The 26,815-nt window shown below is 47.9% G+C and overlaps 1 protein-coding gene across 7 annotated transcripts in view; it reads right to left on the reverse strand.

Moving 5' to 3' along the window:
* RNF144A (ring finger protein 144A) overlaps positions 1 to 26,815 on the reverse strand; it is a 123,004-nt gene that overhangs the window by 36,075 nt on the left and 60,114 nt on the right. For 3 of the 7 annotated variants that reach the window (XM_043469430.1, XM_043469429.1, XM_043469425.1), the window contains one exon: positions 1,029 to 1,177. The exons of 2 other annotated variants lie outside the window; for them this stretch is intronic. In XM_043469430.1, coding sequence (XP_043325365.1) covers positions 1,029 to 1,166 — 138 coding nt within the window. In that variant the 5' untranslated portion in view covers positions 1,167 to 1,177. Of the gene's footprint in view, positions 1 to 1,028; positions 1,178 to 13,994; positions 14,210 to 26,815 lie in introns of those variants that run through there. 2 more of the 7 variants (XM_043469427.1, XM_043469426.1) reach the window with 2 other exon arrangements.

A 26,815-nucleotide genomic window follows, 5' to 3' on the forward strand; every position in this document is an offset into this window, starting at 1 on the left:
AGTAACTTTTTTAGTTTTTCACAGTTTAAAGAAAAATATTTTTTCTGGACTTTTTTTTATTTTGGAATTCCTTGAATGGGAAAAAAAATAAAATTCCATGAGACAAACTGAAAAGAAACCCTACACCCTCATTTTTCTTTTCTGGTGAGTAAAATGTTGGGTCTGAGTAAGGCCTGCTGGGGACAGAAGACCTGCAGCCCTGAAGTCCCGTACAGCCGTTGGCTCAAAATGAAGCTGGCTGCATCTTCAGGAGATTCAAGTGTGACTTCAACACTCTCATGGGAGGGGAGTTTGGGAGAGAATGGATACACCTGCATGCACGGATGGGTTGCTTTGATGTGCACCTGTAACTCACAGGGGCGTCCCTGATAGCTCAGCAGGTAAAGAATCCACCGACAATGCAGGAGACGTGGATTCAATCTCGGGGTCAGGAAGATCCCCTGGAGAAGAAAACAGCAACCCACTCCAGTGTCCCCGTCTGAAAAATCCCATGGAAAGAGGGGCTCCATTCCAAAGAGTAGCAAAGAGTCAGACACAACGGAGTGACTAAGCATACTGACATGCATAACTATCACCACATTGTTAATCAACTATACATCAATGTAAAATCAATTAAAAAAAAAATACATCCTCTCCAGTTTAGCACTAAGGCAGTGCCAGCTGACACGCAGAGCCGACTCTCCTGGCGTGCACACTCACCGGGACGGCACCCTGACCATCTCAGGCACGCCATCGTTTCATTACATTGGACACAAGCAACAGTGAAGATTTCTTTTCCAGAAAGGCGCGGGCACACCATGGCAGGGTTTCTCAGCTGTGTTCCCTGCTTCTAAGCCTCTGTGTAACTGATCACTTCTGCACCACAAGCACCTGCAAAGGAACCTGCCTGGGGAGCCGGACGGACTCAGAAGAGAATCCTTTGAATAAAACTGTGTAAAAGTGAGGGTGACCCTGCATGCTGTCTCTAAAACAAAAGCAAAAGACACATCCCGAAATCCTTTTAAGCCGGCGTTCCCGGCGAGACCAACCAGGGTGCAGAAGACGCACTGGCACTGGGAGATGGTCGTCATCTGCTCCACGGGGTACTCCCCCAGACACAGCTTGCAGGACACCAGTGGGTCCAGGGCCAAGTCCCAGGACGGCCGGCACGCGCGCGCGGCGCTCATGGCAGAGCAGTCTGAAACGAGAGAAGCACAGGCCGTCAGATCCGCGTGGCCTCCATGGAACCCAGGCAGGGCCACTCCTGGCTGAACCCGGGGCCCGGGGGCTGGCCGAGTGACCGCTGAGGGGCCCGGGTTTCACAGGCCTCATTGGGTTCTCTGAGAAGTTTTAGCCAGAGGCCCCTGACGTGGTCAGTGGGTGATACTTCCTCTCCTGTATTGACTGTAATACTCCTTTCCCGTACAGATGGTAATATTCCTTCCCCCTATTGATGGTAATATACCTTCCCCATATTGATGGCAATATTCCTTTCCCGTATTGATGGTAATATATCTTGCCCTATTGATGGTAATATACCTCCCCCCTATTGATGGTAATATTCCTTCCCTGTATTGATGGTAATATACCTTCCCTGTATTGATAGTAACATTCCTTTCTCGTATTGATGGTAATATTCCTTTCCTATATTGATGGTAATATACCTTCCCCGTATTGATGGTAATATTCCTTCCCCCTATTGATGGTAATATACCTTCCCCATATTGATGGTAATATACCTTGCCCTATTGATGGTAATGTACCTTCCCCGTATTGATGGTAATATACCTTCCCCTATTGATGGTAAAATTCCTTCCCCGTATTGATGGTAATATTCCTTCCCCCTATTGATGGTAATATTCCTTCTCCCTATTGATGATAATATTCCTTTCCTGTATTGATGGTAATATACCTTCCCTGTATTGATAGTAACATTCCTTTCCTGTATTGATGGTAATATTCCTTCCCTGTATTGATGGTAATATTCCTTTCCCGTATAGATGGTAATATACCTTCCCCATATTGATGGTAATATATCTTGCCCTATTGATGGTAATGTACCTTCCCCGTATTGATGGTAATATTCCTTCCCCGTATTGATGGTAATATTCCTTCCCCCTCTTGATGGTAATATTCCTTCCCCCTATTGATGGTAATATTCCTTCCCCATATTGATGGTAATATACCTTCCCTGTATTGATAGTAACATTCCTTTCCCGTATTGATGGTAATATTCCTTTCCTGTATTGATGGTAATATACCTTCCCCATATTGATGGTAATATTCCTTCCCCCTATTGATGATAATATTTCTTTCCTGTATTGATGGTAATATACCTTCCCCATATTGATGGTAATATTCCTTTCCTGTATTGATGGTAATATTCCTTCCCCCATTGATGATAATATTCCTTTCCTGTATTGTCGGGTATCGAGGGATCCACTCAGCCCCATCCTTCCTTCCATCCCTCCGATGGGTCTTGAGGAAGATACCACCACACCAATCAAGCACCCAGCCCAGGAGGGCAGGACCTCAGCAAGCCAGCGAGAGAAGCTTTTGTTAGAATAGTTGTTGATCAGGTCAAGCTGTTCTCTGCTGTAGGAACATCACAGGGAAGCCAGCATGTGAAGCTCTGGCCTCAATGCTCCATGTCCTCCAGGTGGAATAGTCTTCCCACACCGTTTCTGTCCTCACTGCTCAGGTGTCAACTGACCTTCCAGAAACAGCCCATGCACCACTGCCTCCTAAGATAGTCCTGGAAGATTGTCTAAACCGTGAGATTCTTTTCTTTAAAAAAAAAAAAAAATTACATCCTCTTTTTGTGTTTTAACAGTCATAGTTCACTGGGTATCACTAAGCAAATGTTTAGTTAGGATGAAGCACTGTGGGTTCCAGGCAGGGCACTGGTGGAGGGAAGGCCCTGTGACTCAAGGGAAGAGACCACACGATGATCTTGAAAACTCAGAGGAGATAAGACACAAGGACACAAGACCCAGGGTGTGAGTGACCTCAGGCTGACAGAGCAGCAGAGGGGACCCTGACCTGTGAGAGCTCAGACAAACAAGGGGGATTACCGAATTCCAGCCGGAATGGGCTTCGGGGGTGAGGACAGAAATCAGAATTCAGAGCAGTGGCCTCTTCCCAGGTCAGTTAATATCTGAGAGCAACTTAGTCTGAAGTAAGTGTAACTTCCATTGTTAGAAGAGAATTCTGAGATGGTCTGTGGCTAAGAATCTGCCTGCCAATCCAGGGGACAGGGGTTTGATCCCGATCAGGGAAGATCCCACAGGCCACAGAGCAAGTAAGCCCATGCACCCAACTACCGAGCCGGTGCTCTAGAGCCAGGAGCTGCAGCTACTGAGTCCACACGCCACACAGCCTCTGCTCTGCAACAAGAGAAGCCACTGCAGTGAGAAGCCCGCACTCCACAACTACAGAGCAGTGCCGGTTCCAGATAACGAGAGAAAATCTGCATGCAACTATGAAGACCCGTGCAGCAAACATAAATAAAATTGTAAAAGATAACATTAAAAAAGAGAAGAAGAGAACTCTGATACAAATTCAAGTAGCTTTCGGAAGGGTTGGAATCTTCCAGATAATTAAAACAAACATTTGAACTTAAGTCAAAGGGGCCAGAACACTTGGTTGATTTGAGGGGTCATTCAGCAATCTGGAGGGTGCAGAGGGTACCAGAGTCAAGACTCCCCCACTCTCTGAGTCTATTTTCTTTTGTAAACATTTCCCTGCACCTTGAATCTATGCTTATTATTATTATTTTAAATGTCCACTGTTGTTTGGATCCTGGGATCATGGGCCAAGACTTTTTTGTTTATATTTCCCAGCGCCTTCCTCTGTTTTCAATCCTTAATGTCTCTTAAAGCTCACAGGACGGAGCGCCGACTATATTTTGTTAAGAATGTTGTTGCTCAGTTGCTCAGTCGCTCAGTTGTGTCCTACTCTTTGTGACCTCATGGGCTGCAGCACGCCAGGCCTCCCTGTCCTTCACCATCTCCCGAGGCTTGCTCAATGTCCATTGAGTCAGTGATGCCACCCAACCATCTCATCCTCTGTCGTCCCCTTCTCCTCCCGTCTTCAATCTTTCTCAGCATCAGGGTCTTTTCTAATGAGTCAGCTATTCACATCAGGTGGCCAAAGTATTGGAGCTTCAGCTTCAGCATCAGTCCTTCCAATGAGCATTCAGGACTGATTTCCTTTAGGATTGATGGGTTTGATCACCTTGCTGTCCAAGGGACTCTCAAGAGTCTTCTCCAACACCACAGTTCAAAGGCATCAATTATTTGGTGTAAGAATGTTAGCTAGGCCCTAACAGAGATCACAAAACTTTATTGGAGGCATTGAGAAATCACTTAAGACTGGAAGTGTCCCCAAGGAGGCAGAGGTTGCTTAATTGGCTTTTCTGTCCTGGAGAGCTGCGGACAGGCAGCAGTGGACACTGTCTGCTAGGTCTGGGGCCCAGATTCTGCAGGGATGTCACCCACCAAACAGCGGATGACACCGTATGTCACCCAGAGACCCGGGTTCAAATTCCTTTCCTGCCACTTGGTCATGTGACTTTGGAGAAATTACTCAACCTCTGAACTTTAGCTAAGTTTTGTTTTGTTTTTTTCTTTTCTCTCTGTAAAACCTATACACCATCACCTCCCATGTACAGTTGTGAAGAGTGAGTGAGAAATAATGTATTTAAAATTCCTGGGACATAGTGCCTGCTTGGTAAGCAGAGGTCATCGTGCTATGTCAGATTGAAGAGCCTGAACATTAACCGATGCGAATGAAAGTGAGGAGAGAAGCTGAACCGAAAGATGATAAGATGGACTCAGGGTCAGGAGGTTCATGCTGATGGGCCCAGATTACTTTGGAAGAAGGAAACAACCCAAACCTCAGAAACCTCCGGCTTTATCATCTGCTGTGCAGGCTGCGGTGAGACTGGACATCACCCCTACTGGCAGAAATCGGGAGCTTACCCCTCACACACCGTCTTGAAGCCCACGGCCCTGTCCCTACACACTGCCTCTCGCGCTGGACCGCAGGTCGCCCCTGGCTGGTCCGTTCCCAGACGACTCACTCCCCTGCAGCTTGCTGCCCTTCCTGTTTACGGCCTGGTCAAAGACACGACTTGACCTCTTGCTTCCTTTCTTCCTGGACCACGATTTCCACTTGACCTGAGACAGCGCGGCCTCCCACTGCCCTGCGCACAGGTCCGCCTTGGCCCCTCACCTCCATACCTCCCGATTTAGCCTTGGAGCAGGTCAGACATGATTTCCTGGCACCTGGTCAGTTTTCTTTCCTCCAGAGTAGACAAGCTCTGAGGTGAGCTCGTCATCACGATTAAGAGGGAACAACAATTGGGCATATTTTACCAAAAAAAAAAAAAAGAGTTACATTGTCTAAGCCCATCACGACCTTCCCGACACACAGGATGGGCTGAGTATGACCTTGCAAACATTGAGCAGCTGCAAACTTGAAACAGGAGTTGGCAAAGCAACTCACAATGCACAATGTGAGAAAAAACAGTCTTTGTTTTCCTAATGTGAATGTCAAGTTGAATGAAACAACAAACTATTTTAAGAACATCTGGTCAATTATAAGTATTATTCAATCTAAGCAACTCAAAATGTTTATAAGGCAAGTCCCTCATTAAGCACAACGGGGTTATGCAAAGAGGGTGCATGGTGAAGAGAGGTCTACAAGGTTGAGAAACAGCCAGAAGGGAAAAGAACCCATTGAGGGAGACAGTCTTAAAGGTATTGTGTGGTTATTTGGCCAGAACCATCCTAGTTCTGGGGCATTCCAGGTGACTCGGTGGTTAAGAATCTGCCTGCTACTGTAAGAGACGAAAGAGACTCCGGTTGGATCCCTGGGTTGGGAAGATCCCCTGGAGGAAGAAATGGCAACCTACTGCAGTATTCTTGCCTGGAGAATCCCATGGACAGAGGAGACTGGCAGGCTAAAGTCCAAGGGGTCCCAAAAAGTCTGACACAACTGAGCAACTAACACACATCCCAGCCTCGGGCTTTGGGGCTATGGATCCTGCACGTCCCTCTTTACCCTCCGTCACCCCTTCAAAGCACAGCAGTGAAAGGGAGACCAGGTGCCAACCAGTCACACCCACCCTTTACTCTCAGGACCCCCTCCAACAAGTCCTGCTGCCCTAAAGCCGACCGAGGTGTGTCCATGTTCTTCCCCGGCAGAGGGAGAAGAAGACATAGCAACCTGAGTCTTCTAGGGAGTTTCCATTGCAGTGAGTCTGAGAACCACTGGTCTGTGATTCCACAGTATCTCATCGCCCGAGGCACCTCCCAGCCTGAAGCCCATGGAGGTAGAAGCTCAACACACGATCAACTCTGAAAACCGTGGCACTGCGCAATCTGTCTGCCAGGCACTAGGCTAGACTCTGCGTACGGACCTTCCTTTATTCTTTGCCATCACTCTTTCTGGGGAAGCAAGCGAGGATCGGGGAGGAGGCAGCCCCCTCTGCAAGCCACAAAGATGATGTGTCAGTTCGCAGGTGTAACACACGTGTCTCTGGTGGGGGCCGGAAGTCAGCCCTGGTGGAGGCTGTGCACTGGGGGAAGAGAGGCTGGGGAGGGCTATGCAGGAACTCTATTTTTATCTCGATTTTGCTGTGAACCTAAGACTCTTCTGTATGGTAACTCCCTAGAGATTTGCATCAGTTTTATAAATCTAAAAAGTCAAATCTGTTCATCTAAATCTAAATTTAGAAACCGAATCTGTTCATCTGACTTGCCCCAAACTAAAACATTTGTTTTAAAATTTTGTTTTTATTTAAACCCAAATAAGCCTATTAAAGGGCTTCCCTGGTGATGCAGTTGGTAAAAAGAATCTGTCTGCCAATGCCAGAGATGAGAGATGTAGGTTCAATCCCTGGGAAAGGAAGATCCCCTGCGGGAGGAAATGGCAACCCAGTCCAATAAAATTCTTGCCTGGGAAATCCATGCACAGAGGAGACTGGAGGGCTACAGTCCATGGGGTTGCAAGAGTCAGACACGAAAACCCTATTATTAATAAAATGCAGAGTCAACTGGGAATATTTTAAGAGTCTAAATTTTTAATCTGTTTTAAAATTGTGTTTCCCCAAGCAGTAACATTTTTGGTTTTAACTTTTTTTTTTCTATTGGAATACAGTTGATCTATGATGTTATGTAGGTTTAGGGTCTGCAGCGCAGTGATTCATATATATGTGTATATATTCTTTTTTCAAATTCTTTTCCATTACAGGTTATTATAAGACATTGAGTATAGTAACCTGTGCTATGCAGTAGCTCCTTGCTGGTTATCTATTATGACATGTCTGTGTATGTTAATCCCAAGCTCCTAAATTATCCTTCTCCACCCCCTTTCCTCTTTGGTAACCATATTTGTTTTCTATCTCTGTGAGCCTATTTCTGTTTTGTAAATAAATTCATTTGTATCTTTTTCTTTAAGATTCCACCTCAAACAGTACTATTAATTGTGATACTAAAAATCAGAGGCATATGGGATTAACCATAACTGGGAAGATTAGTGTGTATATTTTTAACCATCCAACCCCATGTGGGTCTTGAGATGCTAATGAACGCAGTAACACTCCAAGAAGCTGTACTATAGGCTGTCTCCACTGGACAAAACAGAAACCATGTTCTCACAAGCACAGCCACACAGCATCAAGGTTAAAAAGAAGAAAAAAAACATTTTTAAATCATTTCACTGTCACAGGCTCCCCAGTTCTCAAGCACAAGCACACAGCATCAAGGTTAAAAAGAAAAAAAACACACACACACACACAGAGGAACACTTTAAAATCATTTCACTGTCACAGGCTCCCCAGTATTCAAAGGACAAGGGGCCCACGGAGCAGGGAGCGTGCTGGCCTGTCCGAGTGCACTCGGCACAGAACGAGGTCTTAGATTCGTTGAAGAAACAGCCGCAGACTGTCCTGAGCAGGCAAGGGTGTCCAGGCTGCATGGTGCTGAGGGGACACTCCATGGTCCACGGGTCCCTCACTGCACTCAGGGCGAGGACACTTGCCTTCATGTACCCTGGGATCTTCTGTCTAGCTCCCTCCTGCCTCTCAGAGATTCTGACCATTTTACAAGCGCTATGAATTCACCTCTGTTAACAGTGGCTCAGAAGCTTCTTTGTGCTAAAGCGTGGATGGCTGAAGGGAGCCAGTCATTCCCCAAGAAGCAGAGCCCCTCCCACTTCATTCGCTGCCCCGACCCTGTCCTGAAGCCTCACCGGGCGGGGCGACTCCCTTACCAGGCTGCCCCACTACCCACGTCCCTGCGAGACCCTGTGTTTGAGGAAGGTAAGGTGTTGGAGAAGACTCTTGAGAGTCCCTGGTACTGCAAGGAGATCCAACCAGTCCATCCTAAAGGAAATCGGTCCTGAATATTCTTTGGAAGGACTGATGCTGAAGCTGAAGCTCCAATACTTTGGCCATCTGATGCGAAGAGCTGACTCATTGGAAAAGACCCTGATGCTGGGAAAGATTGAAGGCAGGAGGAGAAGGGGATGAGAGGATGAGATGATTGGATGGCATCACTGACTTGATGGAGGTAAGTTTGAGTAAACTCCGGGAGTTGATGATGGACAGGGAAGCCTGGCATGCTGCAGTCTGTGGGGTCGCAGAGTCAGCCACGACTGAGTGACTAAACTGAACTATGTTTTTAAAATATCTGTATTACTTACAATTAGTTAATAAAAGTGACCAAAGTGGGTTTAAAAAGCCGACCCAGGAATGGGAGCTCCGTCCCTTTCAAAGGTCCCTGCACAGGTGATGGGGAGAGGAGTCCCTTCCTGGAGCATCTATTACTGGGCACCGAAGTTCACAGAGTGGGGTGGGGGTGGGCAGGGGAGGGGTAGAGGCTCAGGGTGAGCAGAACAGAGTAGGGACCATTCAGGGGCATGGACACAGGCCTCTGTGAAGATTCCAGAAGCCAGGGTTCTGGTGTCAGCACCGCTGCTCACTGACCACTGGACCCCCTGGGACCTGTCCTGGACCTTCCTGGGCCAGCAGTCCTCATCTGAGCTCCAGCTGGGACCTGGCCCCCGGATTCCCCAAGCCTTGAACCCTCCCTACTCCACCCACCTGGGAAGGTATCAGCCAGCTCTCAGCGATAAGCCTGGCTTTCATGTCTACAGAAGCAGAGAGGGGCTTCAGGGCAGTGAGGATACATCTCAGAGAGCGAGCTAGAGGGTAAAATAATCTCTTGAAGGATCAGCCTAGAAGCCACAGATCCATCTAGGAGCTCAGGCATGCCTGCGGCTGGGAGCCTTGTCTGTCCATGAAACCATCTAAACACTCTCTGTCCTCCCTTTCTAAGAACTCCCCACAATTCCACCTCCAGTCCTTCCCCATGGCCACGCCTATGTTTACACTCGAATCCCTCCACCTACTCAGGAACAGTAGTGAGCCAGTTGGCATTAGGTTTCCCTAAGGATCTAAACACTGCTCTAGACTCCAGACTACAAGAGTCAGAGGCACACAGCGCTTCGGAAAACAACCAGAGCCCTTTCTCTGGGCAAGCACCTGCCTTTGAGGATCTCATCATGAAGGGAAAAGGGATCCAATAAAGGTGGGGCTAGTGGTGAAGAACCCACCTGCCAATGCAGGAGACGTAAGAGACATGGGTTCGATCCCTGGGTCGGGAAGATCCCCTGAAGGAGGGCATGGCTACCCACTCTAGTATTCCTGCCTGAGGAATCCCATGGACAGAGGAATCTGGCAGACTACAGTCCATGGGGTTGCAAAGAGTTGGACACAACTGAAGCGATTTAGCACAGCACGCACGCAAAAGGTATAAAATGACAGGGAATCTGTTTAAAGGCAAGTGGAATCGCCCTTTTATCAATATTGAGCTGCAGATGTTTTTAGCTTCCCTGACATACTTTAGTCAGAAAATTAAGCAAAATCTGGGACTTCCAAATACATAGAGCAGATTTCTTACTGCACCACTCCAAGATCTAAGTTTCTTCTATCAGGTTTATTTGGATTTTGTCTTTGCTTTTTAAGACCAGATGAGAGAAGGGGGTATTTCTAAAAACAGAGAAGTAAGTGGATACAATAAACTCCACACTGGTGGTAAGAGTTGATGACAGTGAGGACATAATATCTGCCAGGTCCTCTAAGGACAAAACCAGGATGACCAGTGACATGTCAGCGAGGACTCCTGGGTGAGGCTCAGAAACAGGAAATCCCTGCCGGTATCATCCAGGAGAGCAGGTTCAAGGTCAGGACCAAGGCCAGGGCCTGACAACCACATCCTGAAAAAGTCGCTTCAAACTTGTGTAACCGCGAGCAGCCCTCCAAAACCTCCTGAGATTCGAAGACAGGAAGAGCCAGAACTAGAGCTTTAGGCCCTGTTTCTGCCTTCACACGTGATAGTGACACATGATGGCCAGAGGCTGGGAGCTGCCTGGACAAGTCATCTCTGAGTGCCCTGTCCTTGGTGCTCTAGCTCATGGACACCTACAGGCTCCTAAGGATTTCTTCTAGAAAGACAGTAGCAGGTGCAAGTGAGGGGGACCAGCACACACCCTCAGAGTCCAGGAGACTTCTTGTGGGAAAGTAAACAGGAAGCTTTAAATTCCGCTTCTCCTGTTAGGAGCATGCCAAGGAAGTAGCTCACACAAGGACCAGACATACACAAGTGCAATCAGCCCGTGGTCTGAGCCTCTGTGTCCTCAGATCTGGAAGAAGTGACCTCTGACATCTAGCAGCACAGACAGGGGAGAGACACATACCTCCCACGGGAAGAGCAGGAGTGGTCTTCACTGCAGGGGACACTGTAACATGTCGATGACAAGTATCCTCCCTAGGCTGTTTCCACACTCTCATTTATACCTTTGGGTATATTCAGGGTTCACTCTTAATCACCAGTAAATTATAACCTGCTGTGCCCCGAGACAGGCAGAATCCACGTCATTCTATTCCATGTGGGCTCAGCTATGCTCTCAGTGTAATAATTGAGTAATGTAAAACTGATGTTTCAACCTAAGAATACTGAAAGTGTCATTTTTTGCACCTAAAAGCATCTTTTTCATCACTGGGAGCTACTAAAGGTCTGGGAACTCTTAAAGGACCCCTATGTTTAGAAAACAAGAACTTGTAACAAGCCTAAAGAATCCCATGTCAGTTGATCTGTATGACAATTATGACACTAATATCACAAATCTTTGTTTTCCAAAACCCATGACCTATAGATCAACACATGTTCACCATCTTTCAGTCATCTGATCACCTACATAAAACTGCCTGCATCCCATCCCCTCTGGTCTCCTGCCCCTCTTGATGTTACCCCAGAAATTGTCTACAAGCACTTCTTCATTTATTTATCATTTCCTCCCCCCAGAACACAAATTGCATGAGAACAGTGGGTACTATCAAGCAAGAGTTTAAAATACCTACCCAAAGAAATATATGACTGCATTTTGTTCTTTCCTTTACTGCCAACTTAACTAGGTAGGAAAAAAACAAACAAAAATACTAGCTTCAGTGGGGCATTATCTATTTCATTGGGGTGAAGAGGACAGACCTATTTTCTGATCAAATAAGGCTGACGCACATCTCCGGATACCCTTGTGATTAGCTGCGATGTTTCTGAATACCTGTTCAAAAATGATTTTTATTGTGTAGCTGGTAACCAACACATCAGAGACAGGAAGTCAGCTCAATTATCTTCACATAACAGATGAAGAGAAGAGGCTCAAGAAGGGAAAAACCATTTGCCTAAAGTCTCAAATGGTAAATCCAGGCTTCACACCCAGTGTCCTGACTTCCCAAGCCACGTTCTCTTACTGCACCAACATCCACACTGCCCTCAGGTCCACCGAAGCCTCTCACAAACCCATGGCTCGGACGGTTGATGGGCTGCTGGGGGCTCCCAGGAGCCTGTAGAAGCCGCTCTGCCTCTGTCTGCTGCACAGAAACGCCAACTGCCAGGGGCTTCCCTGGTGGTCCAGTGGTTAAGAGTCCACCCGCCAATGCAGGGGACACAGGTTCGCTCCCCGGTCCAGGAAGATTCCATGTGCTGGGGGCAACTAAGACCGTGCATCACAACTACTGAAGCCCACAGTCTAGAGCCCTGCGGTCCGCAACAAGAGAAGCCTCCACAATGAGAAAGAAGCAATAAAGCGTGTCTCCACTCTCCTGGAGACAGTCTGTGCGCGCAGCAACAAAGACCAGTGTAGCCAAAAATGAATAAACAAAACAAAAATAAAATGGTTCTTAAAAAGCCAGTTGCTAACCTGGCTGTTCTACCATCTTACGACAAAAGAGGTCAGCCACCCTCTGGGTGGGGTAGGGGGGGTGGGGGAGGTGGATGGATGGGGAAGCCACTGATGTTTTAACCTAAGAATGTTGAAAATGTCCAATTTTTTACCTAAAAACATCTTTTTCATCACCGAGAGTCCTCTGGTTACGAAATGAGGCGTCTGGGCCCCACGAAGGGAAGGACAGTCTATCGAGTTGGCCAAGATGCCGAAATCAATCCAGAGCTCGACTTCCTTGATGAGACGAGTCACAATCTCACAAGCTTCTCTGTACTCCCCGGGCTCAGTGCCGAGACACTGTACTTTCTAATAATTGGGGAGAAAAAACCATCTATCATCCTCCCAGTCTCCCAACGTCTCTGTGAGGAAGGCTGGGTCATCAGTATGTCCTTGGATTTGGACGAAACTGAAAACCAGGGGTCCAGGGCTCCAGGGGTGTGGCCCAGATTAGGATGTTAGGAAGGGTCGCGCTCCATCCCACCCAGCTCTGAGTCCCCCTCACTCCCCCACGTCAAGCTGCCTTCCCAGCCCTTGCCCACCAGTCTAGAGCTCACATTCCAGCAGGGACTCAGAGCACACCACGGCCACTCCAGCCTCACTTTTCTGACTCTGGCTGTATGGAGACCCCAAGCGCCAATGGGCTTACTTTATGAAGAGAGAGAAACCCAAGTCACGACTGAGAGATGAGATCAAGGCAATGCCACGAACCCTGTCTCGTCCCCTTCTTGTTCCAACAGTTTGCCCATCCCCTCTCCAGCCCATTGCTAGACACCACTGGGGGCTCTGTTAGACAGAAAAACCACAAAACTTACTCAAAATGAGTTCTGACATGGCAACAAAGATCCCCCGCAGGTGCAGACACAGGAGTTTTCATTTAGAGAAGATTCACGCAGAGAGAAAGCCCCAGACCAACAGGGCCAGGGCTCCGCCTGCAGACCTAGCTCAGTGTCTCCCGAACACGCAGCTTTGTTGGAAGCCCACCCGTGAGGGAACAGGAGGTAATCAAATAAACTGACGCAACCTCCCCTGCAGGGAAACAGAGATGCAGACTTCCAATTATTCCCAAGAAAACAGCAGCTTTCAAGGTGGGGAGCATTCCTGCTGGGAATACCCATAATAAAGCAAGTCTAGAAAGTGTATTTATTTCCAGCCCTGGGATGGAAGCCGGACTTGGACTCCCAGGACTGGCGCCCGGTGTCCCTGTGCGTGGAGCCTTCCTTCACGGAGAACAGACACGGAGGAGTCTGTTGCAGGGAAGGACCAAGTTGTTGACATGATAATGGGCCTAAAGGGACTATGTTCTCTCAAGGATGTAAAACTCTGGCCACTTGAGAATCGTTAGTATAGAACTACAGCACCGACAATAACAAAACCCACCAGGTCCAGCCAATGTTTTCCTCTTTCTTAGGTTATCACAAGACTCCAGGGATTGGCATCCACGGCCATCTGCCAGCTTCCTGACAATCCAGGAATGAGCAGGTCCAGGTGCCTCCGGGCCATGGAAGACCACTGACACCCTCACCTGCCGGCGCCCAGGTGTCCTTTCCGGGTCTGCTCACCACTCATCCAGAGATACTGAGGGATGAGGGGCTGGGGGGCTGTTTCTCTGGGCTCTGCAACAACCTTGTCTGCAAGACGCTGCTCCATCAGGTCTCGCTCTCCTGCTTGAAAACTTCTGACAACCCCCCAGCGGCACAGGAGACACACGAGCCCCTCAAGCCCACCTGCACACACACGCTTCCGTCGTCTCTTCCTGCCCATCAGTGTCTGTGGCGTAATTTGCTTATCTCGTTTATTTTCTGTCGCCCTGTTGGGAAGACACATTCCTCGAGGAAACTTATTTTCACTGGCTTTGCTCTCTGTCGGGTCCCACGGCCCTGGCACAGAGGAGGTGCTCCATAAAAATGGGTAGGCACAATCTATCTGATGAATTCACACCTGGGAGAAAGCCAGGGGGAAGGGGGTTGGGGGGGCGGGGCATGTGGGAAGGATCACTGATCTACCAGAGATGTCACCAGGACAGGAAGGATGCTATGTCCACGTCGTATCACTACCTGGTATTACAGGCTGTATGTGGAAAGGAAATATTTACTGAGTGGATGTCTCAGTAACTACTCAATTAGCAATTAGGTGTGATTTTCTCTTCTGGGAAATAAAATTTCTCATTTTGGCCCAACTCAATGTATGTGAAAACTGTCCAAAGAACCAATTCCAGTCACCTGTGCTTTGGTGTGAATTCATGCAGAAACGTGCCAGCTTTCTCTTTCTTCCTGGGGACCAGGACACTGGCTGTAGCCAGCTCTGTGACCTTGGCACATCTAAGCTCTCTGCAGCTTGAGTTAGTCACATGGAAAATGATAATGGTGGGTTTTCCACCTATGAAATCAACTGCATTGTTTTTAACTATAATAATTTGATTACAGTCATGGTTGTTGTTGAGTTGCTCATTCGTGTCCAATTCTTTTGAGACCTCGTGGACTGTAGCCCATCAGGCTCCTCTGTCCATGGGATTTCCCAAGTTGGACTACTGGAGTGGGTTGCCATTTCCTTCTCCAGAGGATCTTCCCAACCCGGGGATCGAACCCATGTCTCCTACATTGGCAGGCGGATTCCCTACCACCGAGCCACCTGGGAAGCCCAAATTCTACAGTCATGAAGCCAATACTAAAACACACAAGACTAACAGTAACACACGTTAATAGTATGCTATTGAGAGGCAGCAGGCAATATTTATCAAGGACCTTAAAAACGTTCAACTCCTTTGATCAAGTAATCTCATTTCTGGGAATCCATCCATAAAGCATGAAAAAAACTATGGACATGAAAATATTTGTCATAGCATTTCCCATAATACATAAAAGACCATAAATGTAATTTTTAAAAAGAAATATCAAACCAGTAAAAGCAGAAGAGTGGAAGACTATGAGCCACACGATGATATTCTGCAGTCTTAACCAATGGCTTAATGTAATTTTGGTGAATGGAAAAGGAGTATAAAAATCATATGTTATGTTAGCCTCTAGAGACAAAGAAAGGATACACAGGTGGAGTCATTGCTTCATTACAATGAGGAGACATTCTGCTCTTCCTGAAATAGTCCCACCAGGCTCCTCTGTCCATGTGATTCTCCAGGCAAGGACACTGGAGTGGGCTGCCATTTCCTTCTCCAGGGGATCTTCCTGACACAAGGGTCAAACCCGTACCTCCTGCATCTCGTTCATTGGCTGGCTGATTCCTTACCACTGAGCCACCAAAGTGAAGATGAAGTGAAGTGTGAAGTAGTCACTCAGTTGTGTCTGACACTTTGTGACCCCATGGACCATAGCCCGCCAGGTTTCTCTGTCCATGGGATTCTCCAGGCAAGAATCCTGGAGTGGGTTGCCATGCATGCCCTCCTCCAGGGGATCTTCCAGACCCAGGGATTGATCCCACATCTCCTGCGGTTTCTGCATTGCAGGTGGATTCTTTACCAATGAGCCACTGAGGAAACCCTTACGACCCCATGGTATGTAGCCCTCCAGGCTCCCGTGTCCATGGGATTCTCCAAGCAAGAATCCTGGAGTGGCCCGCCATTTCCTCCTCCAGGGGGTCTTCCCGACCCCAGGATCAAACCCGCTTCTACGGCACTGGAAGGCAGATTCTTAAGTGCTGAGCCACCCGGAAAGTCATACATATAATTATAATTATATGATCTCAAAAACTTCTACAAACCCAAGGCAAGTCAAAATAAAGAAACTGTTTCAGTGAACAGTTGCAAAACGTATCCCAAACAGTTAATCTCCTTTATACAGAGTTTTAGAAACTGATGAAAGAACAACAGTAATAGCAAATGATCAAAGAACAAGAAACAGTTCACAGGGAAGAAAGACAAGTATCCTCCAGAGGGACACAATCCTAAGAAGACATGCAAATTCATGACATAAGATGCCATTTCTCAATTTTCTACCCAGCAAATATTCAAACATTTTGCAAAACACTCATCCATGAGGCTGTTGGTCAATAACTGCTCTCCTGACCCACTGGAGTTCAAAATGATACAATACATCAAAAGGTTTTTTGCTTTGCTTTGTTCTTAGAATTCACCAACACTTTATCTATATTTGCCCATTGATCCAGATAGCCTACTTCTAGGGCACGTGACCAGTGAATGAAGTTTGTTACTGTGGCCTTGTTTGAAATACCAAAAGACGAAAAACAATCCAAGTAGGAGACAGGTTAAATAAACTGAGAAAAACAACCCTAGAATTCAGTACTAGGTGATGGCAGAAAGGAGAAATATTCTACAAGTTAAAAAGGGAAGGTCTGCACAACATAGTAGATTAAAAATGTGAAGTATAGAACATGTATATTACATTCTGAATTTTGTGTATATTTGTACTTATTTATATTTGCATAAAGAAACACTAGATGTACACGTGTAGCCACCATGGAGATCAGTATGAAGATCCCTTAAAAAAGTGAAAATAGAGCTACCATATCCCACTCCTGGGTATAAACAGGGAAAAATTTATAATTTGAAAAGATACAAGAGCCCCAGTGTTCTCCACAGCGCTCTTCAAAATTAGCCAAGACATGGAAGCAACTTAATGTCCATCAGCAGATGACTGGATAAAGAAGACGCCTTATATGTATGCAACGGAATATTACTCAGCCAGAAAAAAATGAAGTAATGCCATTTGCAGCAGCATGGACAGACCTAAATTCTGTCATAAGTGAAGTTAAGCCAGATTGAGAAGGACAACTCTTACAAGATACTGCTTATTATGCACAATCTAAACAACAAAAAAAATTACACAAATGAACTCACTTACAAAACATACACACTCACAGACATAGAAAACAAACTTGTGGTTGTCAAAGGGGAAAACCAGGAGTTTGGGATTAACACATATACACTGCTACTGCTAAGTCACTTCAGTCGTGTCCGACTCTGTGCGACCCCATCCCTGGGATTCTCCAGGCAAGAACACTGGAGTGGGTTGCCATTTCCTTCTCCAGTGCATAAAAGTGAAAAGTGAAAGTAAAGTCGCTCAGTCATTTCCGACTCTTCGAGACCCCATGGACTGCAGCCTACCAGGCTCCTCCGTCCATGGGATTTTCCAGGCAAGAGTACTGGAGTGGGGTGCCATTGCCTTTTCTGATACACTACTATATATAAAATATTAATAGATAATCAACAAGGAACTACTGTATAGCACTCGGAACTATACTCAATTTCTTGTAATAAACTATAATGGGAAAAGAATCTGATAAAGAATGTGTGTGTGTGCGTGTAACTGAATCACTTTACTATACACCTGAAACTAACATAACATTGTAAATCAACTATACTTTAATTTTAAAAAAAAGAACACTTTAGGAATACCCAAATCGTAATTAACAGTCACCTAACAGGGTGGACTGGGCAGAGGGTAGAGAGACTGACAAGGCACAGCTGGCAAACAGGACTCCTCAATTATTACTTTTAAATAAAACTGACTGTGAACTACATGAATAAGCTTAAAAAGACTTTAATAAAACAGACTGAACTATCATAGCCATTTAGCATAGACAGAGGATCTCTTGCTCGGTGTTAATTCAATCAAGGAATAAAGCCTGTTCATTCTGTACATTGACTGGCCTACTCAAAGTCAGGGGATGCATTTCAAAATTATATAAGAGAAAAGTTTCAAACGGTTTAAAGAGTGTTTTTCTTCTCTGAGCTAGCTCAGTGTTCCCAAAATGTCAGTGTGTATCTGCTCTACTCCAAATTTAAAATCTGCCACTTATTGTCAACATTCTCTGATCCTCTGCCTGTCAGAGCTAAGGTTTTATACAGAGACTTGTCAGCCTCCAGGGAAGGGTCTTATTTTTCCCACAAAGAAAGCAAAGCAACATCAATTCAAACAAAGATTGTTCGTGTGCCTGTTCAGTCGTGTTGGACTCTTTGGGACTGTAGCCCACCAGGCTCCTCTGTCCGTGAGATTTCCCAGGCAAGAATCCTGGAGTGGGTTGCCATTTCCTCCTCCGGGGGATCTCCCAGACCTAGGGATCAAATGTGTGTTTCCTGCATTGGCAGGTAGATTCTTCACCATTATATCACCTGGGAAGTCCCAAACAAAGATTAAGAAACACCAATAACAGCTAACATCGACTGAGAACTTCCAAAGTATACACATTCATGAGCCACTTAATCTTACAACAGCTCCAAGAAACACTGCCCCTCCTTTGCAGGAGGGCTGGGGTCCAGGAGGCTGAGTGATGGAGGCAGGGGTAGACTCAATCTTGCTCTCTAACCATAAGGCTCCACGTCCTTATTTCCTGAATGAAACTGGACTGGGTGTAGCTTAGGTTGTCCTGAGGCAGCTAGAACCTCAGCGGCACGAAGGCCCACACTCCAACTGCCGTTCTTGCTTCTTACAAACCCTGTGTGTTCAGTTAAGACACTCCTGGTGAACAGCGGTGAGTGACCTGTGCCAGGCCATCCCACAGAGTGTCAATGATGGCAGTGATGGAGCTGAGAGATGAGCAGGCTGCCATCAACACACGAGCCCTGACAGTGGCCTGGAAGCTGTGGGATCCAGGGTACTCACGCAGCTAAATCCTACATCCTCCCCTCCACTAATGAATGACATGCTACAAAAGCCCAGCAAAGGCGTAGACCAGATGCCGGAAGATGTTCCTCACGGGGACCAGACAGTTCCTGCTCTGGGTTTTGTTTCAAGTGTCTCCACAGCAAAGGCTAGACTCCACCGCTACACCCCCAAATCAGACAGAGGCAGCTCCTCACCCACGGGCAGGCCGGGCATCAGGGAGACCAAGGACCATACCCTGGCCCCAGTGCAGGCACCTATGGGAGCATCCTGTCCCCTCCTCCCCATTTCTGACCCCGGCCTTCTCTAAACATGGTTAAAGACTGTAACAAAGCTGTCATTGTTTTACTTTGCTTTTTTCATTTTTACAATGTTGTGTTGGTCTCTGTCATACCACTCTCAGTTCAGTTCAGTTCAGTCGCTCAGTCGTGTCCAACTCTTTGCAACCCCAAGAATCGCAGCACGCCAGGCCTCCCTGTCCATCACCAACTTCCGGAGTTTACTCAAACTCATGCCCATCGAGTCGGTGATGCCATCCAGACATCTCATCCTCTGTCGCCCCCTTCCCCTCCTGCCCCCAATCCCTCCCAGCATCAGGGTCTCTTCCAATGACTCAACTCTTTGCATCAGGTGGCCAAAGTACTGGAGTTTCAGCTTCAACATCAGTCCTTCCAATGAACACCCAGGACTGATCTCCTTTAGGATGGACTGGTTGGATCTCCTTGCAGTCCAAGGGACTCTCAAGAGTCTTCGCCAACACCACAGTTCAAAAGAATCAATTTTTTGGCGCTCAGCTTTCTTCACACTCCAACTCTCACATCCATACATGACCACTGGAAAAACCATAGCCTTGACCAGACAGACCTTTGTTGGCAAAGTAATGTTTCTGCTTTTTAATATGCTATCTAGGTTGGTCATAACTTTCCTTCCAAGGAGTAAATGTCTTTTAATTTCATGGCTGCAGTCACCATCTGCAGTGATTTTGGAGCCCCAAAAAATAAAGTCTGACACTGTTTCCACTGTCTCCCCATCTATTTCCCATGAGGTCTAATCAGCCATAATTATGCCTATAGCCCCTCCCTCTTTTATTAACACACCGCTTTTTATCATTTTATTTATTTACTTATTTTTGGCTGTGCTGGGTCCCGTACACGTGGGATGAGCTAAGCAAGTGCAGCCCGAGGACCCGGCAGGCTGTGGTTGAACAGCTGGCCACACTTCTGAGAAAAGATCCCAAGTCTCGTTATCCAAGGGGCCCAAGGCACCATGGGGACCTCGTATGCCGGACAGTGGCCTTTCCTGGAAAGCAGACAGTGTCCAGGACCCGAGGCCATTGGGTTTGAATCCCAGTTCAGCCACCCAACCATGGGATGGTGGCAAATCAGTGAAGCTGAACATCAGTTCACAGTTCCCAGGGCACGATCTTAGGCTACATAATATGAATATTGCTTCAATCAGTACTTCCACCAACCATGAAGTACATGCACTCTTCTTCCCATTTTACAGAAAAAGAAACTGAGGCACTGAAGCTCCACAACCGGTTCAATATTACTTGTCAGAGCTTAGTTCCAAACCGAGGTACCCTGGCTCCGGAACCCCACTCCTCCACCCATAAACTCTAGGGTCCTGCCGGCAATGGTGTTTGCGGTCATTGGTTATTCAGCATACGCTGCTTCATGCTGATGTATGGTAGAAACCAACACAACATTGTAAAGCAGCTATCCTCCAATTAAAAATAAGTAGATTTCATAATAAGTATAGCCCTCAAAAAAAAAAAAAAAAAACATATGCTGTTATTATGATTGTTCTCTCTGGATTGGTTTAGGAGGCACATCACTCTAGCCAAGGGCGGTTTGAGAACTGACCCCTCCACCAGCTCTTTTCTGCCCTATCATCTGCTCCGCCAGCCACAAGCATCTACAAGAGGTCTTCCTCTGGGAGTCTGGGCCTGGACACAGCCCAGGGATAGGACCCCTTTAGCCCGGGGAGATGTGGACAGCACCCCCACGGAGGGTTGGACATGCCCAGAGACACAGCTGGCTGCCTTTTCAGCCAAAGGCCCAGCAACACGGTAAGATGGTGAGTAAGCTAGAAAGGCCAGCAAGTGGCAGGAGGGGGCACAGAGCAGGAAAGCGTGGCCAAGGAGCCTGATCCCACGTTCCCGTCCCAAGAAAGAGCAATCAGCCCACAGAAGAAACCACCTGGGGCTGTTTCCGCTCAGCCCGACCCACTCGGAACTTGTCCAAAAGGCCAAAATCAGTTACAGGCACAGGAACTTGTCTAAAAGGGAAAAACCAGTTACACGCATAGGAGCTTCTCTAAAAGGGAAAAATCAGTTACACACATAGGAAGACGTGCAGCTGAAGAAGGTGAGGGGTGGGGTGAATGCCAGAAGTTACATAACATCACTTCTGCAGGCCGGGGGAAAGCTGTCTCCCAGTTTGACAAGTGAACAAAGAAACACGGCAGCATTTAAGACTGCCACCCAGTCTGGCTGCGGAGCTGACGTGCCCACGAGCAAGCTCAGCCCAAACCCGGCCTTGGGATGAAGCGGAGGGGGAGGCGGGGCGGGGGAGGCAGACCACGTAAATTTAGCATCCTGTCAGCGGGTGCAGTGCTGGGCCTTCCAGGAGAGTGGGTGGGTCCAGCGGCTCCAGCCTGATTTGCGGTTATTGCAGAAGGTTGTGGGCTGGGGGTGGGAGCCATCCCTCCCCAGGGGCCCGGACACAAAGAAATGAGGCTCCTCCTCCAGGACTCAGGGCTCATGAACCAGGCTGCAGTCTCTCTTGGGCACACACAAGTAAGAACAGACCAGAAAGAAAAAGGCATTAAGTTCAAAAGAAGCAAATGAGGAATCTAGAAATATACATTTTGCACTTTTTCTTTTCCTATGTATTTTTTTTTATTAAAGTAGTGGGTAAAGAATCTGCCTGCAATGCAGGAGATGCAAGAGACACAGGTTTGATCCCTGGGTCAGGAAGCTCCCCTGGAGGAGGAAACGACAACCCACTCCAATATTCTTGCCTGAAAAGTTCCATGGAAAGAGGAGCCTGGCAGGCTACAGTCCTTGGGGTGAAAAAGAGTCAGACATCACTGAAGGGACTAAGCAGGCACATATGCATAGTTGATTTAGAGTGCTGTGCCCATCTCTGCTGCATACAGCAGCGTGACTAAGTTATATATATACTTTATATATATATATATATATGTATATACATAATAATATATATTCTTTGCTTAAATTCTTTTCCATTACGGTTTATCACAGGCTACTGTGTATAGTTCCCTGTGCTATACAGTAAGACCTTGTTTATCCATTCTAAATGTCATAGTTTGCATCACTGATATGTGGAATCTAAAATACGACACAAACGAAACTATCTACAAAACAGAAATACACTCACAGACACAGACACAGACACCAGACTTGTGGCTGCCAGAGGGGAGGAGAGAAGGAGAGGGACTGGGAGTTTGGGGTTGGGGGGATGCAAGCCATTCTGTACTTTCTTAACCTACAGAGAACATCCTAGGCCTCATTCAAAAGCAAAGCTGCAGTTAAGCAGAGCTGAGTCCATACTGTAAACACAGTAAAAGAGCAGGGAGGGCTTTGGGAATCCCAATGTGCAAGCCCTTTTCAGGGACAAGTGACCTCCAAGGCCACAGAGTGGCAGAATCTAATCAGAAGACCAGACTCACTCCTAATCCCCAGGTCAGCATAAGTGAAGTGAAGTGAAGTCGCTCAGTCATGGCTAACTCTTTGCGACCCTATGGACTGTAGCCTACCACGCTCCTCTGTCTATGGGATTTTCCAGGCAAGAGTACTGGAGTGGGCTGCAATTTCCTTCTCCAGAGGATCTTCCCGACCCAGGGAGCGAACCTGGGTCTCCCACATTGTAGGCAGACGCTTTACCGTCTGAGCCACCAGCATAGGTGAACCTCATACCAGCTGCAGCTTCTGTGGCCAGGACGACGGACAAGGATGGTGGGAAATCCAGTGGCACCAGCAACAAAGTCGAAAGAGGTGCCAATCAGTGATCCTTTCTCTAGGCCTGCCAGATACTTCACAAAACGTGTGTCACGTCATGTGGGAGGAAAAGCAAGAAACTCGGCAAAGACAAAAAAGTTCAGGAGTGCGCACAGAATTCATGGCCTCAAGGCTTCTGCTTGTCATTCGGGTTTTTTGTTTGTTTGTTTTTCACAAATGTTGCTATGCAATAGGTTTTCTGCGGGCCATGTTTCAGGGGCAATACATTTGGCTCAAAAGTTCAAACAGGGACAAGATCTTGGGAGGAAGGCAAGGAGCCTAGGGCCACTTGAGAAGTCACTGCAGCCCGACTCAGCCCCTGAGGTTACATGGAGAAGGTCACATTACCTGTCCCCGGGACCTGCAGGCTGAGAACACAGGCTGGAACCAGGTGACCTTGGGTCACACCCACCTGCAGCCCCTGCTCTCCGGGGACCTTGACCAAGTTACTCAATCCACCCAGCCTCAGTTTCCCCATCTTCAGAAGGAGGATCATGAGACCTCCATTAGTTAGCCAAGGCTGCCTTAACACCACACCACAGACTGCAGCTTGAAAAGTGTTAGTGGCTCAGCGTGTCCGACTCTGTGCGACCCCATGGACTGCAGCCCACCAGGCACCTCTGTGCATGGAATTTCCCAGGCAAGAATACTGGAAGAAGTTGCCATTCCCTTCTCCAGGGGACTTTCCCAACCCAGGGATCGAACCTGCATCTCTTGCCTTGCAGGCAGGTTCTTTACCACTAGGCCACCTGGGAAGCTCCACAAAAGCAATTCTTTGGGTCACAGTCTGGGGGCTGGAAGTTAAGGACGAGGTGGTGGCAGGTTGGTTCCTCTGCAGCCTCCCTCCTCAGCTTGCTGATGATAGCTGTCCTCTCCCTGTGTCTCTTCCCCTTTGAGGTGTTTCTCTGTCTCCATTTCCCCTTTGGATGAGGACATTCATGATACCGGGTTACGGTCCACCAGAAGGACCTCATTTCAACCTAATTCCACCTGTAGAGACTCAAATCCAAACAGGTGCAATTCTGAGGTACTGGAGTTTAGGGCTCCGACGCGTGACTCTCTGGACACACTTCAGCCCCCACAATACTTATGTCAGAGCTTTGCTATTGTTGTTAAAGTTCTGGGAACTCTTAAAGGACCCTCATGTTTAGAAAACAAGAGCTTGTAACAAGCCTAAAGAATCACGTCCATTCATCAGTATGACAGTTGCAGTTGTTGTTCAGTCACTAAGAGTTTTGTACAACCCTTTGCAAACCCATGGACTGCAGCACACCAGGCTCCCCTGTCTTTCACTATCTCCTGGAGCTTGCTCAAACTCATGTCCACTGAGTCAGTGATGCCATCCAACCATCTCATCCTCTGTCACCCCCTTCTCTTCCTGTCCTCAATCTTTCCCAGCATCAGGGAAAGTGGCCAAAGTATTGGAGCTTGAGCTTCAGCATCAGTCCTTTCAATGAATATTCAAGATTGGTTTCCTTTAGGATTGACTGGTTTGATCTCCTTGCAGTCCAAGGGACTCTCAAAAGAGTCTTCTCCAACACCACAGTTCAAAAGCATCAATTCTTCGGGGCTCAGCCTTCTTTATGGTCCAAGTGTCACATCTGTACTTGACTATTGGAAAAACCACAGCTTTGACTACACGGACCTTTATTAGCAAAGCCATGTCTCTGCTTTTTCATACACTGTCCAGGTTTGTCATAGCTTGATTCTGCTGAGGGGCCTGAACTCAGCCAGGGTTCTACAGAGAATGATTATCATTGTCATCATCATGCTCAGAGCTCCATCCCTGGTGACAGGCTGTCACCACGGCCATGTCCACCCCCTGGACCAGAGGCAGGAGGTAGATGACCCTATCTGTCCGACAGGGCCAGTCATGCTCTGCCAGCCTCACACTTTCTCTGCAGGGGACAGTCTGGCCTGGAAGGGCTGGGTTCAGAGACATAGCGTGGCCACCATCACCCCTTCTGATGGTGGAAGGAGGAAGACTTGTGGAGGTGTTGCCCACTGCCCCCCAAGTTCAAAGTGCCTCCTTAGTCTTGAAGAAGTGTGAATTAATTTTTCTAGACATTACGGCTCAGCTGACTTGTAATGAACAAACGTGCAAGGAATTCTGGATGTTATTTTGCATGGTGGGAGAGAATGACTTTTTTGTCAAGCGTGTTTGTTTCTGGCAATGAGAGCAGGCTAAACTGGAGAACTTGAGACGTGTCTTCAAGACTAGGAGGCCCCCATTCCAGCCGCTGCCCTACGACACGTTTGAATTACTGGCAGGGCTGGTGTGTTCCCAGAATAAACCACTGTGTGCCCGACCAAGGAGGGAATAGCAACTAGCGTGGCAGGTCCTACCAGCCAGGAGGGAGCCTTAATTCCAACCTGGGTTCCTTCAGTGCCCTGAAAGTTCCCCCACACTCTTCCTTCGACCAAAATAAAACGAAAATGCACTCTGCCAACATATTTCAACTTGTGAATCATTCTGGAGGATTTTGTGACCCTGTATTTTCTCCTGCAAATAAGGAAAGTGGGAGGGCCCTGGAGCGTCTCTGTCCCAGCCTTCAGGACAGTGGCCCAGAGAGCGGCAGGGACCACATAAAGCATGCCCTGGGGGTTGGCAGGGCCACGCTGCCTACCGACTGCAAGGCCAGCGCATCTGCCCCGCCTGCTGTCTGTCTGCGCACCACCCCGTCCCAGGCTGTAACATCCTGTCTTCACACAGAAGCTCCGTTCAAGCCCTGTCACAGCTGCAACACCCAGGGAACAGCAGAGGAGTGTGGAAGGGGACACAGTTTACCAGCAACCAGCAGGGGCTTGCCCTGGTGACTGAGTGGTAAAGAATCCACCAGCCGGTGCCCGAGACATGGGTTCCATTGCTGGTCCGGGAAGATCCCACATGCCTCGGAGCAGCTAAGTCACAACTGCTGTGCTAACAGCCCGTGCTCTAGAGCCTGGGATACACACCTCTGAGTCCCCACCCACGTGCCTAGAGTCTGGGCTTTGCAACAAGAGAAGTCACCGCAATGAGAAGCCCGCACCGCAACAAGAGAGTAGCCCACCCACCCCCTGCTCACCACAACTAGAGAAAAGACCACGGGCAGCAACAAAGTTCCAACACAATCAAAAATAAATAAACAAATTGGAAAAAAGAAAAACAAACTCAGACTCTTCATGAGGAATCGTTTCTTGGACCCCACACGACTCACTGAAGGCATGACCCAACTCTGCAAAGCATCAGGGATCCCCGGAAATGCTCACGGGAGACCCACCAACACACAAGAGGCCAAAGTCAAATAGGTTAGAGCTTTGAGTTTAAAAGTACATTCCTGGCTTTTAATCCGTCTGATTCTCCCAGCTCGGAGGGAAACCGCCTATGGCAGCATTTTAGCTTGGCCTCCCCGAGAAGCAGTCTATTGGGGAAACGATCCCGGGGACGCAGTTGTAAACGAGCAGAGGGAGGCAGGAAGCGAGGGATTTATCACCGAGCGGCTGCCACTGGGGTTCACGGGAGCCCGATCCCTCGGGGAAAGTGGGGGGACGCTGTCACACTGGCCCAGTGTCCCCCCATTCTGGAGGCAGGCGCTGGGACAGCTGCCCCCTTAGGTCACTCGCTGGCCAGGGAGGCTCCCGGCCAGAAGGAGAGGGCTCATTTCTGCACCTGCAGGCTCCTCCGAGGAAGGTCTCAGGTGGGGAGAAGCAGGCATCCATGGGTGGACACTGCAGGGTGGGGGCAGGCACAGACCACAGGAGGCACTACTCCGGGGGGTCTCCGTCTCACCCCCTCGTTGTGACAGCCCGGCTCTGCCCTTCAGGAAGATTTCCTGGGGCAGATGACAAACGGCTGTGTCTTTCTGAACATGAGGAATTCCATGCTTCATATAACATTTTCAAAGCTTGATTTGGGATGATCTGTCAAGTAAATTAAACTCTAATTGGAGGCGGAACAACCTAAATGCAC

Source organism: Cervus canadensis, chromosome 5 (assembly GCF_019320065.1).
Source record: "Cervus canadensis isolate Bull #8, Minnesota chromosome 5, ASM1932006v1, whole genome shotgun sequence".
Lineage (NCBI taxonomy): Eukaryota > Metazoa > Chordata > Mammalia > Artiodactyla > Cervidae > Cervus > Cervus canadensis.